Source organism: Phycodurus eques, chromosome 4, assembly GCF_024500275.1.
Source record: "Phycodurus eques isolate BA_2022a chromosome 4, UOR_Pequ_1.1, whole genome shotgun sequence".
NCBI classification, from domain to species: domain Eukaryota; kingdom Metazoa; phylum Chordata; class Actinopteri; order Syngnathiformes; family Syngnathidae; genus Phycodurus; species Phycodurus eques.
Genome location: NC_084528.1, coordinates 5845538 through 5863950, shown reverse-complemented (window position 1 = coordinate 5863950; position 18413 = coordinate 5845538). Strand labels below are relative to the sequence as shown.

General features: G+C 44.2%; 1 protein-coding gene across 1 annotated transcript; it reads left to right on the top strand.

Moving 5' to 3' along the window:
• Positions 1 to 14251: 14251 nt before the first annotated feature.
• LOC133401976 (potassium voltage-gated channel subfamily S member 2-like) lies at positions 14252 to 17939 on the top strand. Its single transcript, XM_061675510.1, is given in 3 exon segments — positions 14252 to 14530; positions 14765 to 15240; positions 15242 to 17939. Coding segments are annotated over 2 exon segments (1440 nt in total). The 5' UTR covers positions 14252 to 14530; positions 14765 to 14766; the 3' UTR covers positions 16208 to 17939.
• The last annotated feature ends 474 nt before the right edge of the window (positions 17940 to 18413 follow it).

The window sequence follows — 18413 nt, the reverse complement described above, 5'->3', positions numbered from 1 at the left end:
CAATGGTGGAGGGTAAACGTGAGGAAACACTAGGGTGGAACAAGAGATAAGGCAGCGATTAAAGGGTTAAGATAACAGAGGGTGAATAATGTCTCAGTGGAGGGAAGGAGTGAGGTTTTTGTTGAGAAAAGCTCAGGAGCAGCAAATTTAAAAAAAAAGAAAAAAAAAGACTCCTACGCACTCTTTGTCAAGCCTGCGCCTCTGATTTTGAAGGAAAGGAAAACTTCATTTTCTCTCCTCCCCATCCTCAATTTGACATCTTTACCTCCTCCTAATCTTTCTCCCGCACAACCGTCTTACACTAAACCACTGCTATGGTCTGTGAACTCTGTGAAGGGCAACAGTACATGCAATGATTATTATTCTCTCTTCACTATTGTTTGATATGTGTAAAAAATATTGTTAATGAGCTAAGTTTTAAGAACCAACCTTCAAATCATCAGAACACGTGTATATATACTGTTTAAAATAGTGAAAATGTGGAGAAACAAGTGAGGGATACAGCGTGAGAGTTGTGATGTCATAGAGAATGTTGATGTGACAAGCATGGAGCAGTCATGTCACCTGCGCCTTTATGATTACTCCCTTTGACGACATTAAAATCTACATTGGATGATAAAATAGTCGGTTCACTACTCTTGTTTTGAACCCTACCTTGTTCATTGAGCTATACGGCAGAAAAGTGACAATGGATTTTATTGATGGAAGCATAGGCGTCTATAGACCCATCATGGTATGTTTGTGCTGGACTCGAAGTTTCTCTATTCATGTGGCACTTTTCCAGGTACTGGCAACAGACTGAAAACTATCTCTGGCTTAACCTTCCCCTCAAATCCCTCCGGAAGGATCCTTCTGGAATTTCTAGGGCTAGGCTCGTCCATTTTAGGCCAGCAAACTGTCATCCCACCCACTTCAGGGATCGTTGGAGATTGTGCTTTGAAAGAGCACACAACCTGCAAATAGCAAGATGCAATCCTCAAGTCCCCAACCTTGTCACTCAGCACTCCCTGAGTGTGTCTTGAGATTGTCCATGACTATCAGAAACATAATCAGATTTTAAAAAAAAATAAATAAATAAAAACACCTGGTGGAGCACAGTCTCTCATTGTGATTGTGTTGGGATCAGATAGTTCCTAGCAGTAGTCCCCCTCACCCTCTACTAGGCCAGTACCTCATGGACTGGCCCTCTCCTGGTCCACAGAAGACATGAACATGGAAATTCCCACAACCCACCTAAGTACTCCTTTTGAGCCCAGTGCAGACTTCCTCAGTTTGACAATCAGGTGGATTCTCCTTGTGAGTCCTCATAGGAATAGTCATAGACTGCCCCAAGAGGCTATTGTTGGAACACACCTTCGCATCGGTACACAATTTGGAATCAATTTCAAGGACAGACCATATATTCAACTGCCACTACTCAGTGAAAAGGCAGGTCAGTCAAGACATCCATGCATCCATCCATTTTCAATAGCGCTGGAGCCTATCCCAGCTGACTCCGGGCGAAAGGCAGACTACAACCTGAACCGGTCGCAGGGCACATATAGATACGGACAACCATTCGCACTCACATTCACGCCGTCACCGAGTGGGAACTGAACCCACGCTGCCCGCACCAAAGTCAGGCGAGTGTACCACTACACTACATCAGTCAAGACAATCCAACAAAATTTAAAGCCTTCAGTATCTCAAGACAAATCTTGTCCTTGTGCAGTGTCTTTTCATAACCCTAATGTTCCAAAAAAAAGTGATGGTAATGTCCCAGGACTGTACAACATCTTTTGGGATTAAAGGTTCCCCGGATCACCTCAAATCAGCAGTCATTGCTGCATGACCATTGAAGTGCTCTAGCAGCACAATAGAGGTATTGTCCAGCACATCGCCCAAGATTTCTAAGAAGGCCAGATACTCCGAACCTCTGTTTGGTGCATTGGTACAAATAGCCAAAACGTCTTTCAGCAACCCACGTTGACAAGAAGGTACTCTTGTCGTCAACAAAACAGAACAAAACATAGCGCTTTGCTTCTGCCCACTGCTATTTGACATTAAACCCTACACCCATGCATTTTCACACCCAGGTTAAAAATGGATTTAAACCCCCCCCCCCCCCCCCCCCCCCCAAAAAATATGATTTATTTTTAATCCTACTTTACAGATGTTTTTTGACACTCCCGCGTATAAAAATGCTCTGAAAACTTGCTGGAACCTCCACGCTTATATCATCCAGGTAACACCCACAAAACCAACATGTCTAATCTAATATAAAATAGATACATGCTACAAATCTTCTTCAGTACTTCACCGGAATGATGAAAGTGCTTGTTGTTGTTGTTTTTCTTTAGATTGGACTGTTGGCAGAACTTTTGAGACGTCAACAGAATAACTTGATCCCACCTGAGGTGACTGTTGAAACAATGACTGACCTTCTGGTGGAAGAGACCAATAAATCTCTCAGAATAAAATAAGTTACTAGAAATATAGTTACATGGCACCAAATACTTATGTTTGTCTGATTCATTTGAAAAGTAAATATTTTGCTTGTGTTTGCAGGCTTTGGGAGTTTGACGTGGAAGAATGTTTTGAGGCTCGGGCCAAGATGGTAAGATTACAATCTGGAAAAACGTTGGCCGTTTTTAGTAAGTAACGTAATGTTTAATTAACTTTGCAATGTTCTTCTTGCATCTTATTCTTATGTCAGGCGTTTGAGGTGAACATCAGTATGAAGATGAGAGACATTGAGTTTGAAGCCAGAAGGCTCCTGGCGTCTCCTGAGATGATCCCTCCCCAGTTAAAGTCAGTGTCGCTTGATGCCCATTCAGCATATCAGCCCAAGTACAATGTTTATGTCTACATACAGCATTTATCAAACATGACTATATAATTTCATAATTGTAACCTCCAGACATCCTGGGATCATCAGCAAAGCTCAGCAGATTGCTAGCAACTTGAAGCACCAGGAGGCCACCTCCGGCAAGCTACTCACCTTGCATGAGATCGTGATAGAGGTGCTTCCAAAAGTCTTGCAGGGCTTCTGGTTCTCTCCTCCCAAAAAACCCTTTAGCATGCCATCCCTATACCTCAGCAAAATGGTTGTCGGAGTGACACAGGCAGTGCTGGATTGTATCTCTCTACCCTTTACCGAACAGATCCGTATATATTTCTCCCACGTCATGAGAGACAATTTGGTCCTGACTATCCAGGATAAAGTGAGTCAGGCTTTCACTTTGGATGACCTAGGAAAGAACATTCATAGCTTTCAACCTGAACTGCTTAAGATCATCACACATGTCGCAGTGGGGGAAATCTGCATGCTGTCTCCTTTCTTTACTCCTTTCTTTCCTACCCCACCTTTGCCATTTCCCGACCAGTCCCTAGGCACTGTTTTACCGCTCTATGATGAAGACCTGAGTGAGGAGCTCATTGAAGGAACAAATTCCATTTATTCAACTTTAGCTCTTCTCCCTACAAGTGAAGAAAAGGACATCAGCCAGGATGATATCACAGGGAAGATGATAATCCATACCATTTTTAATTGGCTGAGGAAAAAAGTCTGCTGTTGGTGCTGCTGAATATTTTTCTGTTTATTTCGTGCATTCAGTGGCAACATTACAAAATGTATATGTGACAGATGGTTTCATTATTTTCCTCGTCTACCGCTCGACTGTCAGGGCTCGGAATGGGCATAGTAACATAGCGGTACTCAATTAATTGATCGTTGAGAATTGATTATTATTTATGACGCTCTAACCAGTCGGCCACCGTGCTGCCTTATGTTATTATATCATGGAGAAAAAAAAAACTTAATTTAATGAACTTATACATTTCAAACAATTGAATTCGCTACAGGGTTTTATTACTGTGTTACTTCTGCCACTCCTCACGGTGTCATGAAACAGATAGTAACCTGGCGATAATAAAGCGGCTGGCTTTAATCGCTTACACAAACTGTCTTCTAAGACTTAATGGTTAAGTAATTACCATTTTAAATAATAAATACTTCTCTGAGCGCAATTCATGCATTTTTAGGTATGTATTTGACTCTTTTTCCCCATATAGTTGTTATTAGTTGAGATGAAAATGTGATGTTTAAACAGACCATTTTCAGGTTTTTTCGAGCCATCTCATTCCTGGGATGCAGGGATGGTTTCTGATATGAGTGATAAGGGCAGTCGCCCAGGGCGGCATTCTGTGTGTATGTTTGTGTGTGTGTGTGTGGGGGGGGGGGTCGAGGAATATTTTGATCTTTGTAGGAAGTACAAAGAAGAGTGTAAAGAAAAGCATGTGTTCATCGTACCTGTGTTTGAAAATGTCACGCCAACTTGTGTCATTTGCAACAAGGTTGCAGCCAGGATGTGGGCATCCTGTTTTAAGGATTGGGGGTGAGTTTTCTCAACGTACATCCGCACAGCCTCGCTTGATCCCGTTTTTTTTACTGGGTGATCGTAAATAATTACAGCTGGTGTAGCTGGCGTTTTTTAGACATTACTTCTGCATTCAATAGCGACGCTGCATTTTGGTCATGTGGGCAAACGGCCAATCAGTGTATTTCTTGTGACATCACACCAAATGGGTTGCATGGCCAATGATGTGCTTAAATACTGTAACAAGGAATTGAAGTGCCATTGCACTGTAGCAGCCCAGCTCATTATCGTGCCTTGACAAACGTCATTTGGCGGGCCAGATATAATTGGCAGCGGGCCAATTATGGCCCGCAGGCCCCTAGTTGCCGACCTCAGATTTAGAGAGAAATTCCGTAATCCCATTAAAATGTTTTTCAGATATCAACTAATCAATTAATTTAGTTAATCTAAAGCTAATTTCCCATTCAGTTTGATTAAAGAAACTTCAATTTCCCATTCATAGTCAGGGATATGCGTCCTCGCTGAAGTTGTTTGTGTGTTTCGATAAAATAATTTGTACATGTTTCAGGCAATAGTATAGAGTCCACTTCCTGCTGTGTGCTGTTAGAACGTGCATTAAGAGGGAAAACACAATTTGAATAATCTCAGGCGGCTATCATTTAAGAATGAAATCCTAAATGTTGTGACCTTTTAAGAGAAATTCTGGAAGGAGCTAGACGAAGTAGTTCTGAGCATCACTGACAGTGAGGAGAGTTGTGATTGGTGCCGATTGTAATGGACATGTTGGTGAAGAAAACGGGGGTGAAGAAGAAGTGATGTGTAAATACGGCATCCAGGAAAGGAACATGGAGGGACAGATGGTGGTAGACTTTGCAAAAAGGATGCAAATGGCTGTAGCGAACACTTTTTTCCAGAAGAGGCAGGAACATAGGGTGACCGACAAGAGCGGAGGTAGAAGCACACAGGTGGATTACATCTTGTGCAGACGATGTAATCTGAAGGAGGTTACCAACTGTAAGGTAGTGGTAGGGGAGAGTGTAGCTAGACAGCATCGGATGGTGTGTAAGATGACTCTGGTGGTGGGGAGGAAGATTAGGAAGACAAAGGCTGAGCAGAGAACCATGTGGTGGAAGCTGAGACAGGACGAGTGTTGTGCAGCTTTTCGGGAAGAGGTGAGACAGGCTCTCGGTGGACAGGAAGAGTTTCCAGAAGACTGGACCACTGCAGCCAAGGGGATCAGAGAGACAGGCAGGAGAGTACTTGGTGTATCTTCTGGCAGGAAAGGAGAGAAGGAGACTTGGTGGTGGAACCTCACAGTACAAGAAATCATACAAGGAAAAAGGTTTGCTAAGAAGAAGTGGAGAGGCGAAAGGAATACATTGAGATGCGACATAGGGCAAAAGGTAGAGGTGGCAAAGGCCAAACAAGAGGCATATGATGACATGAAGATAGAGAAAGCCTATGACAGAGTACCCAGAGAGGAACTGTGGTACTCAATGCGGATGTCTGGAGTGGCAGAGAAGTATGTTATAATAATACAGGACATATACGAGGGCAGCAGAACAGTGGTGAGGTGTGCTGTAGGTGTGGCAGGCGAATTTAAGGTGGAGGTGGGACTGCATCAGGGATCAGCCCTGAGCCCCTTCCTGTTTGCAGTGGTGATTGATAGGCTGACAGTTGAGGTTAGACTGGAATCCCCGTGTACCATGATGTTTGCAGATGACATTGTGATCTGCAGTGAAAGCAGGGAGCAGGTGGAGGAACAGTTTGAAAGATGGAGGCATGCACTGGAAAGCAGAAATTATAAAAATAATTTATAATATAAAGCACACTGATTGAGGAGTATCTGTAACATTTGCACAACCGACATTGTCCCAGATGATCGCACTACTCGTCACTTTAAACCGCATACACTCCTTGAAGTCTCAGCGCCCTTTGCACAATGGTCATTGCACCGGACTATTGCAATATTAGTCGTTCGAACTGCTCTAAGTGCTAGAGGACTCTGCATCTTTTTGCACAATTGTTTTTTGTCAATGTCTTTATGTCCCCAAAGTGTTCTGTAAATTGACTGTTTGTTGTACTAGAGCGGCTCCAACTACCGGAGACAAATTCCTTGTGTGTTTTGGAAATACTTGGCAAATAAAGATGATTCTGATTCTGATTCTGATTCTGATTCTGATTCTGATTCTGATTCTGATTTCTGTGACACATCAGTGCTACCTACAAATTGTCACCCTCAAATGGACAATAAATAGTAGTGTATTGAATTGTGTCACTGATGGTGTAGTGGTACACTCGCCTGACTTTGGTGCAGACAGCGTGGGTTCAGTTCCCACTCAGTGACGGTATGAATGTGAGTGCGAATGGTTGTCTGTGTCTGTATGTGCCCTGCAACTGACTGGCAACCAGTTCAGGGTGTAGTCTGCCTTTCACCCGAAGTCAGCTGGGATAGGCTCCAGCGCCCTGCGACCCTAACCAGGATAAGCGGTGTTGAATATGGATGGATGGTATTGAATTGTCTACCTATAAGCCCAAATAAAATTAACGGTTAATGTCCTGGTCAAATTATGAGTTAAAACAAATTCATATTTTTTAACCTGTGGCGCCAAATGAAACAAAAAAGTGGTCCAAATTATAAGAAATTGCGTTGGAGATATTCATGACAAATTTTGCCATGCACATTTTGAAAATTAGTCACAAGCCTGGCAATTTTGAGGAAACCTAACATTCCAAAGGACCCTAGAGCATTGTAAACTACAATTTGTACAGAACATTGCATATGCTTCTGTGGCGTATGAACAGGTGTGAATAATTTTGGACATAAATTCTTTTGGGTCAAAATACAAAATAATATATTTTTGGAAATCTCTGAAAAAAATATCCATTCACCAAATAAAATCGGCTGACCTCTGTGCAGGCAGCATGGGTTCAATTCCCACTCACGTTGTTTGTAATGGCTGTTTTACAATGAGACAGTTTTATGACAGGCCTTATATTCTTATATTCTGACTGATGGTGTTGATGATGACAACATCACTGAAGTGATAAAAGCAGCTGGTGTCATATAGGTTAAGTGTTTAAAAATTCATAAAGTATGTTCACCTTTTGGATTGTTTGTTCCCACACACTGTTTTAATTAGGAAACCGGACTGTAGCAAGTCAAATGTGGAAATTCACCAAGAAAAAGGGTTGATCAACAACCATGAAACTCAATAATTGAATGTATAGAATTACTGCAGCAGTGCTTTGTCTTAAGGGAAACAGTAAATATCTGGATAATGATAATTGTGTCTTCAATCGGTACTATGCCTCTACTGTTTAAAATGAGGAGCTTGTCATTAAGAGACAATTGTGACTATAGATTGTCCGCTAAAAATCTTTTTATACAGCATTTTGGAGCACGACCGACTGTAAACGGGTGTATATAATCTATATGGTTCAATCTTTGCTGAATGGATTTCAAACGATCTTCAATCACATTTTCGGAAGTATAGACTTATTTTTATTTATTTAAAAAAATAATTTATAATTTAAAGCTTTGATTATTTATCTGCCAGAGAAGTAATAATTCTATTGGTATATTTCATCTGTATTTTTGATCACTTGCTTTCCATTCACATAAAATTCAGTCATTCATTCATCTTCCATACTGCTTATCCTCACCTGGATACGGTTGCAGGTGTGCTGGAGCCTATCCCAGCTAACTTTGGGGGAGAGGCGGGGTACACCCATAACCGGTCGCCAGCCAATCGCAGGGCACATATAAACAAACAACCATTCGCACTCACATTTACACCTACAGGCAATTTAGTCTTCAATTAACCTACCATGCATGTTATTGGGATGTGGGAGGAAACCGGAGTATCCGGAGAAAACCTACGCAGGCACGAGGAGAACACGCAAACTCCACACAGGCGAGGCCGGATTTGAACCCGGGTCCTCAGAGCTATGAGGCAGACATGCTAACCAGTCTTCCACTGTGCCGCCCATATATACATCCATCCATCCATTTTCTGAGCCGCTTCTCCTCACTAGGGTCGCGGGCGTGCTGGAGCCTATTCAAGCTATCATCGGGCAGGAGGCGGGGTACACCCTGAACTGGTTGCCAGCCAATCGCAGGGCACGTACATACAAACAAACAACCATTTGCACTCACAGTCACACCTACGGGCAATTTAGAGTCTCCAATGAATGCATGTTTTTGGGATGTGGGAGGAAACCGGAGTGCCCGGAGAAAACCCACGCAAGCACGGGGAGAACATGCAAACTCCACACAGGCAGGGCCGGGGATTGACTGTGAGGCTGACGCTCTAACCAGTCCATATATACATAATTGTGTCAAAAAAGAATTTTTTCTCAAATAAATAATTTCCATCAATATTTTGGCTGCCCTGCAAAGGCTCAAGTTATCTGACAGTGGGGGCCCATGAGTGCATAAAGCATAATATAGAATGGTTATGTACGACAATTATGACAAACTTCTTATCCACACTCCTTATTAGCAGTGACAGACCACTGAGCTCAGTACAGAATGCTTGCTGTGACTCTCCTCCAGAGTGACCTTTAATACAGTATATCTTTATACTCTCCTGTATGATATTCCCATAAGACATTATGTTGCTTGTGTTTCATGAGACTATAACAGTAATTACCTCTTTGAATGAATTTATGTTATCATTGACACGGTAAAGTGTGCTTGTTTGTTCGTATGCACTTCCCTGTGTACCTTTTATGCCATGTTTAACCTGCAATTTAATCATCCATCCATCCATCCATCCATTTTCTTCTACTTATCCAGGGTCGGGATGCAAAGGCAGCAGCTTAGGCAGGTAAGCCCAGACTTTCCTCTCCCAGCCACTTCATCGAGCTCTTCCAGGGGGATCCTAAAGCCAGGCCCAGGCCAACTGGGAGACATAGTCTCCCCAGTGTGCTCGAGGCCTCCTCCCGGTGGGCGCAGGCCCAGAACACTTCACCAGAGAGGCGTCCAGAGGGCATCCTTACCGAATGCCCAAGCAATTTCATCTGGCTCTTCTCGATGTGGAGGCGCAGCGGCTCCAGTCTGAGCTGCTCCTGGATGACCAAGCCTCTCACCCTATCTCTAAGGGAAAGCTCGGACACCCTGCAGAGGAAATTTGCAAATCTTGTTCTTTGTCAAGACCCACAACTCGTGACCATGGGAGAGGGTGGGAACGTAGATCGACCGGTAAATCACGTCCACAATAGACCGATGCTGAGTCCGTTTCACTGCAGACGCTGCACCAATCCGCCTGTCAATTCCCATTCTTCCCCCACTCGTGAACAAGATTCCAAGATACTTAAACTCCTCCACTTGGGGTAGGATCACTTTCCCGACCCGGAGAGGGCACTCCATCCTTTTACGACTGAGACTCAGATTTAGAGGTACTTATTCTCATTCCAACCACTCCAAATTTGCTGCAAACTGCTCCAGAAAGAGTTGAAGATTGCAGCTTGATAAAGCCATTAGAGCGACATCACCCGCTAAAAGCAGACACATAATACTTAGATCACCAAAGCAGACCCCCTCAACACCTCGGCTGCGCCTAGAAATTCTGTCCATAAATTATACACAGAATTGGTGACAAAAAGGAGCCTTGGTCAACCCTCACAGGAAATGAATCCGACTTACAATGCGGACCAAACTTTGACACCGGATCGAACAGCCTGCATTAGGGGGTCCGGTACCCCACACTCTCCCTCCACATGACTATCCTGAGGGACACGTTCGAAAGCCTTCTCCAAGTCCACAAAGCACATGTAGACTGGTTGGGCAAACTACCATGCACCCCCCAGAGCCCCACTGAGGGTGTAGAACACCCACTGTTCCATGGTCAGGATGAAACCACAATGCTACTGATAAATCTGAGATTGGACTTCCCAATGGACCCTCCTCTCCACCACTCCTGAATAGGACTTATCAGGGAGGCTGAGGAGTGTGATCCCCCTGTTTATGGAACACACCCTGGTCTTCCAATGTCAGAAGCCCTGTCCCCGATGTCCTCGTGTTGTTGCAGAGGCGTCTTAACCAGGATAGCCCCATAACATACAGAGCCTTTAGGAACTCCTGCCGGATATTTTCCATCGCTGGAGCCCTGTCACCGAGGAGCTTTTCAACCATTTTGGCAACTTCAACCCTAGAGATAGGAGAGCCCACTTCATATCCTCATACAAAAGTTGTGTTGGTGGACATGAGGAGGTCGTGAGTTGGGGTAAGCAGCACCCTGTCCCCACAGTGTTGATGTTGAACTACTTCCCCCTCCTGAAATGGTGGACCAGAATTTACTTGAAGTTGTCCTGAAATCCTTCTCCATGGCCTCAGCAAACCCATCCCACGGCCGTGTTTTTTGCTCCAGTGACCACCAAACCTTTTTTCCGCTTCGTCTTACATTACCTATCAACTGCCTCTGGAGTCCCACAGGCCATGAGGTCCAATAGGACTCCTTCGTTAGCTTGATGGCATCCCTCACCGCCAGTTTCTACCAATGGGTTCGGGAATTGCCATAATGACAGGTACTAACGGCCACAACTCCATTTGGCTGCCTCACCAATGGAGGTGCGGAACATGGCCCTCTCGAACTTAATGTCCCCCGCCTGCTGTTGTCAAAGTTCTGGTGGAAGTTGAAGCTCCTTCTTACAGGGGGACTCCGCCAGATGTTCTCAGCAAACCCTCACAATACGTTTATACGCAATAGGGACCAAGGGTGTCCAAGTGAAAAGTGCACATATGGAGACCCTTATGTTTGATCATGGTGTTCTTTATGGACAATCTGTGATGAGCACAGGAATCCAATAACAAAGCACCACTTTGGTTAAAATGGGGGTTGAGGGGGTGGGGGTTGGCAGTTTCTCCCAATCACGCCCTTCCAGGTCTCACTGTCTTTGTCCATGTGAGCGTTTAAGTCCCCCAGCAGAATGAGGGAGTCCCCAGCAGGAGCCCTCTCCACCACCCCCTTCAAGGACTCCAAAAAGGATGGGTACTCTAAACTGCTTTTTGGTGCATTAGCAGGAACCGTCGCCCGACAAGATGGTGGAGGGAGCCTACTCTCTTGTCTACTGGTTTGAACATCAACGTACAGGTGCCGAGCTGTGGGGCAATCAGTATGCACACACATGCTTGGCACCTCTCACCAAGGGCAACTCCAGAGTGGAAGCGAGTCCAACCCCTTTCAAGAAGACTGATACCAGAGCCCAAGCTGTGTGTTGAGGCGAGCCCAACACATCGAGTCAGAACTTCTCGACCTGTCACACCAACTCAGGCTTTTTTCCTGCTAGAGAGGTGATGTTCCACATCCTTCGAGCTAGTTTCTGCAGTCTGGAAACATATCGTCACCCAGCTCACACTGCAGCTGACCCCTCAACCCCTACCACAAGTGGTGAGCCAATGGGAAAGGGGCCCACATCGTCTCTCCGGACTGCCATGGCAGCCCCATGGGTGCAGACCCAGCCTCCAAACACTCGCCATCGACCTCGACCCCCCCCCCCCCCCCCTTCTAGGCCTGGCTCCAAAGAAGGGTATCGGTGACCTGCATCCAGGCAAGGTAAAACATCCAAATGTTTTTTGGGTTTTATTGAGTGGTGCATTGTCTGGTTCCTCACATACAGTAGGACCTGTTTTCCCTGGATGACTCTACCAGGGACATAAAGCCCCCGACAGCAGAACTCCTAGGATCATTGGGACACACAAACTCCTCCACCATGGAAAGGTGATGGCCCGTGGAGGAGCAATTTAATTATCATAAGGTTTTTGTGCTGCCACTTACTTTAGGTGGGAATCAACACATATGAGGCAACAATGAACAACCATCCATCCATTTTGCCCTCATTAGGGTCACATGTGAACTGGAGCCCATCCCATCATACTTTGGGTGCAAGGCATGATGCACCCCAGAGTTGTCACCAAACTAATCAAAGGGCCAACACCAAAAAACAAATGTTCACTATGATACACTGAACAAAAATATATATTTCTTGCAAATATTGTGAACTAATATGTCTAAATCTGTGTTAGTAAGCACTTCTCCTTTGGTGACATCATCCAATTACCTCACCCCAATTTAGTGTGGCACACTAAGTTGCTGATTATACAGCATGATTTAAGCACAGGTGTGCCTTAAGGCTGCCGCACACCGACTGAACTGTTATGCCTTGATTCAAAATTAGAATCGCCGGCGCTCACCTTCGCAACATTTCAATCTTACAGCCAATCAAAACGCACACAAACTTTCACTCACGCTGAAAACACATTTATGGGTTTTTACGCAAGCGAGACACTGGAAGGGCCGTTGCGCCGCCCCAAGCCAAATATTTGACACACAATATATAAAGCATCAAATATTGTGTTTTACATCAATATTTAAAGGTCCGGTATTTTGGCTATTTACACCTGTTTAGAGCGACTTTCTAATATGGACTTGGTAAAAAATAGTAAATTTCATTTAAAAAAACAACAACTTGTTTTTGTCATACGATTGTCCAGAAAAGGCTACTCTGACAGCTACTTCTGTTTGACCCCGTGTTGTATCCGCTTTGTCCATATTTGGCTCAGACTGCCCCCTTTCCTCTGATTGGTTGCCTCTGTGTAGAAGACCCACATGTGAGAGCACACGTTTGTCACGTACACATCCCTGGCACGGGAGCGGGAAAACTCAGCAGAAAAACGGCAACAATAATTCATCCAAAATACTAGAAAAAGTATGTCCCCTTTCACTATATTCATAATGTATAATGTGCTTATGGATGAAAAAGCAAAGCTTGTGACCAAAATGCACTCGCTGGGTACATTCAAATGAATGGAGTCACCGCGACTCCTTTAAAATCTCCCCACTCACGCCTTTATTCCCGCCCACGTCCACTATCTTTAGCAACCTGCCTATTCTTTAACTATTATTATATGTTTTTATGGTTTAAGAAATGTAAAAAAGTACAATATACTGTTTATACAGCATCAAACGCCTACACAGGCTCATTATTTATGCCGTCCGTATGTCCAATTGCTCAATGTGTGAGGTCGCGTGAGCAACTCTTATTTTTATGCAACGGTCCGGTCCAGTCGCATTCGACTGCATCGAGCAGTGTGGGCCTTAGGCTGCCCACAATAAAAGGCCACTCTAAAATGAGCAGTTCCACTGTATTGGGCAGAAAATCAGTCAGTACCTGGTGTGACCACCATTTGCTTCACACAGTGCGACACATGTCCTTCGTATGGAAGTGATAAGGTTTTGTGTTGTGTGGCCTGTGAAATGTTGAGCCACTCCAACCCAAAGGCTTCGGGAAGTTGCTGAATACTGTCAGGAACTGGAACACACAGTCAATTGCACTCAATCACACTTTATAAAACTAGTTTATTTCATTATATTCTCTTTAAGTATGTTTTATTATGATTTGATAATCACATTTCACAATACAGTGAAATACAGTCAACTGTATTTATTGTCAGAAATACATGGCCGGCTGCATTAAATGCTCTTGCAGGCCGTTTATGGGCCTCAGGCTGTAGGTTCCCCAACCCTGTTCTATTGACTGTGGCAATTGCACATAACAAAGGAGGTGGTCTGTGCTCGCTTTTGGCTTTTATTGTTTTGTGATGATGCACTGATTTTCTTACTGATGCCTGTTTTGTCTCACTCTCTATATTTCTACCACCTGGTCAGTGGTGACTCCTAAAAGAGCCGCTGTCCCCTTATCACCGTGATGTTGAAATCAGTGGAGGGAGGTGGGCGGTGCAGTGGGAGAGCTACGTGTTGCTGCGCAGCAACAGAAAGAAGAGAGATGTTGGAGAGAGAGAGAGAGAGAGAGGAATAGAGCAAGCCGGGGAGAGGATTCCCCTATTCAAACAAAAGCAGTTGTCAGGGCGTGTGTCTGCTGCTTGCGCTCACAGCCCAGACTTGTCCGTGGCTGTGATGCTGCAAACACAGCGGACTATATTCTTGTATATTTGAGAAAGGAGTGTCAATTCATTTTGTATGGATACATTTTTACATTTGGCATCACTCCCTTTGGAGGAGTTTATCCTAATCAACGTGACTGAGACACGTCTGCGGTTTTCTGGGAAATGCATGTCAATTTGTACATTTTAGAGGAGACAACTTGGCCACAAATTGCCAGGATGCTATCAAAGCAATCATCTGCAGGGATTTGTTGACCCGGTTGCAGTAAGTTCTTTGTTTTCCTGTTTGCTTCTAAATTCCTGGGAATACGTTTGAGGGGAACACGTGGTTGTACCGTAAATAGGTGCCAGTTGATTACAAAGCACAAGCTTGCAAATAGTTGACCTACATCAGTGATTCTATTGATGCTTTTTTCTTACATTTTTCTTTCTTTTTTCTTTCTTTCTTTCTTTCATTCATTGTGTGTGTGTTTTTGTGTGCATGTGTGCGTGTGTTCAGACATGACGGGTCAGGTCCTGAGGGAACCTGGCGCCAGAGCTCCCTCAGAGGACGATGCCGCCATCCGCATCAACGTGGGCGGCTTCAAGAAGCATCTCCACACAGAAACTCTGTCTCGGTTCCCGGAGACACGACTGGCGCGTCTTCTCCACTGCCGGTCTAAGGAGTCCATATTGGAGCTGTGCGACGACTACGATGACGCAGAGAAAGAGTTTTACTTTGATAGGAATCCCGCGCTTTTCCCCTATGTCTTGAATTTCTACAACACGGGACGGCTGCACGTCATGGCTGAACTGTGCATTTTCTCCTTCAGCCAGGAGATTGAGTACTGGGGCATTAACGAGTTCTTTCTCGACTCCTGCTGCAGCAGTGCCTACCACTGTAGGAAAATGGACCAAGACCGGGAAGAGTGGGAGGACAGGAGTGATGAAGGAAGCACCACCTCGTCATTTGACGAGCTGTTGGAGTTTTACAAGTGACGCCTCTAAATTTGACAAACAACCGCTGGGGAGCACCCGGAGGCGCGTTTGGCTGATGCTGGACAACCCCGGCTACTCCGTGGCCAGCCGCTTTATCAGTGTCTGCTCCATCTTGGTGGTGCTCGGTTCCATTGCCACAATGTGCATGAACAGCATGAGCGAGTTCAGCCTCGTGGACGCCGAAGGGCAGCCCACGGAGGATCCCCGGTTTGAGATCGTGGAGCACTTGGGCATTGCTTGGTTCACGCTGGAGCTGGTGGCCAGGTTCGCGGTGGCCCCGGACCTCGTACACTTTTTCGAGCATCCGTTGAACCTGATCGACTTGGTGTCCATACTTCCCTTCTACCTGACGCTCGTCATCAACCTGGTGGTGGAGAGTAGTCCAGCGCTGGCCAACCTGGGCCGTGTCGCTCAAGTGTTGAGGCTCATGAGGATTTTCCGCATCCTTAAACTGGCGCGCCACTCGACCGGGCTGCGCTCCCTCGGGGCCACCTTGAGAAACAGCTACAAGGAGGTGGGCCTGCTGCTTCTCTATCTCGCAGTCGGAGTGTCTTTCTTTTCCGTCGTGGCATACACGGTTGAGAAAGAAGATAGCGAGGACTTGTCCACCATCCCGGCATGCTGGTGGTGGGCCACGGTCAGCATGACCACTGTAGGCTATGGGGATGTGGTGCCCTTGTCTATTGCGGGCAAGCTGACAGCCTCGGCCTGCATTCTGGCGGGGATCTTAGTAGTAGTGCTTCCGATCACACTTATTTTCAATAAATTTTCCTTGTTTTACAAGAGACAAAAACAACTGGAAATCGCAATGCGAAGCTGCGACTTTGATGAGGGCATAAAAGAAGTGCATTCAGTCAACCTGAGGAACTATTATGCACACAAAGTCAAGTCTCTTATGGCCAGCTTGTCAAACATGAGCCGGAGTTCACCTAGTGAGCATAGTCTAAGTGAGTCAATACACTAAGGGCCTGCGTGAGGAGGTGGCCCAGGGACTGAATCATCAGGTGTCAAAGCCCGATGACATATGTGGGACATAGGCTTGTGGGAAATTAGAAGCTTTTTCCATGAGTAGTTGGATTGCTTTTGCAATTAGTTGGAATGGACTAGAAACTTGAGGTACAGTAATTTAAAAATAATTAATTTCATGCAATCATAATATTGAAAATTTTGCTTTAGATGTTTTCTTTATCAGTCCTTTATTGGAAAATGCTTTGTTTCAGCAGCCCAAATGCTGAATAATTTTATATAAAAAGAAGGCAGCCCAGTGATCTAGGGGTTACCACATCAGCCCCAGAGTTCTGATCTTCTGGGTCAGAATTTCGGCTCTCCCGCCACATTCCCAAAACATGTAGGGTAGGTTAATTGAAAGATCTAAATTGTCCATAGGAGTGAATGTGAGTGTAAATTGTTGTTTCTCTATATATTATGTGCCTTGTGACTGGCTGGCAACCAGTCCAGGGTCTCGCCCCGCTTCTAGCCCAAAGCCAGCTGGGATAGTCTCCAGCTCACCCATGACCTTAATGAGGACAAGTGGTATAGAAAATGAATAGATTTCATATGATCATGAGAATTAACATTTTGTTTTAGATCTATTGTTTATCAATCCCTGTGATTGGCTGGCAACCAGTTCAGGGTGTACCCCGCCTCCTGCCCGATGACAGCTGGGATAGGCTCCAGCACGCCCGCGACCCTAGTGAGGAGAAGCGGCTCAGAAAATGGATGGATGGATGGATGTTTATCAATCCTTTATAGGAAATTGCTTTGTTGCAGCAGCCACACAATCGTAGGCATAAAAGTAGAAGTGAAACATAAAGTATGCTTGAATGTTTTGTGTAAAATTATGTAAATGATGTGAAAACACTTGTAATTATGCAACAACAGATCAGGGTGTAAGTGTCCAATGATGAACAAAGCTGTTGGTACAGGTATAACATATTGTCATCTTCTTACAATAATAGCCTAAAATACTGTTAAGTCATGTTTTTTTGTTGTTGTTTTGCCCAGAAAACGCAGAAAGCTGAACCAAATACTGAATATATTATATTTTTTAAGAATTACATGTCAGGGGTAGAATTGCAGGATCTGTTGAGCTGAGGATGAGAGAGGTGGCCAGCATGATGAGGAGATGATTTAGGCATCTAAAGTGTTTATTTCTTATTTTTACTCAGGCTATTATTTTAGGAAGGTGACGATATCAATACGTATATACTGTATTCATATAAACATAGACACTCTCACAGGTACATGCTGTTTTCTCATAAGCATGCAGAATAATATACTTTTTAGGTGGTTTTAAGGCATTAAAATAAGGTTAAATGAACACCAACAACAACAAAAACATTCATGCTAAATCCAATGAACAGATACCCTAATTTCCAAATTATTTCTGGTGATCGGTTCTAAATGTCCATATACTGGATTTCCATGGACAGTCTCCAACGTAGAATTTTGCAATCCTACCTACGCCTCTCTGTAGCTGCGTGCAATAATCTTTGTGTCAGTTCTCAGCGGAAATAACAGCAAACGTAGTGGAGTCTGAATATAACAATACCACTGTGCAGTATTTCCCAAAAAGAAAAAAATGAAAAAGACAGAGAATGCTGTGGTCATTTTCAGTCTTACAGAGTATATGTAGTCCAGCCTCCAATTCTACTTGTTGTAGTATCTGAAGTAAGCTGTAAAAGATGTGACTTTAGGAAGAGTCAAATGTGAAATTGTGGTTTTGCAACATCGTTACTTCAAATGCGTGTCATGCAAAGTGAATTAAACAAGAAATACATGAAAGAGTTTTTCATTTTTCTTTATGAAGGATCATGTTCTACCGTTTCCCTTTCATCCTGATTCAGGTAGTACATAGAAATTAGGAGACAACTAGACATTTGTAATGACTGACATTAAATCGAAAACATTTTGACAGGGAACAGCAGTGATATGCAACTGACATTTCTTAAACGAGACAATTGGTTTATTTTCTACTGAGCCGTGTAACTGTGACGCTTTGCAATCATTCTGATGTAGAGCATTTATTAACGTACAGTACTCTGTAAACAGCATACACTGGCCACTTTTCATAACATCTAATAGGAGCTATTAAATATGCCTTGAACAATATAATTATGTGATGAAAACACTTTAATTTAAATTAACATATTTTGTTATTTATTCACTAA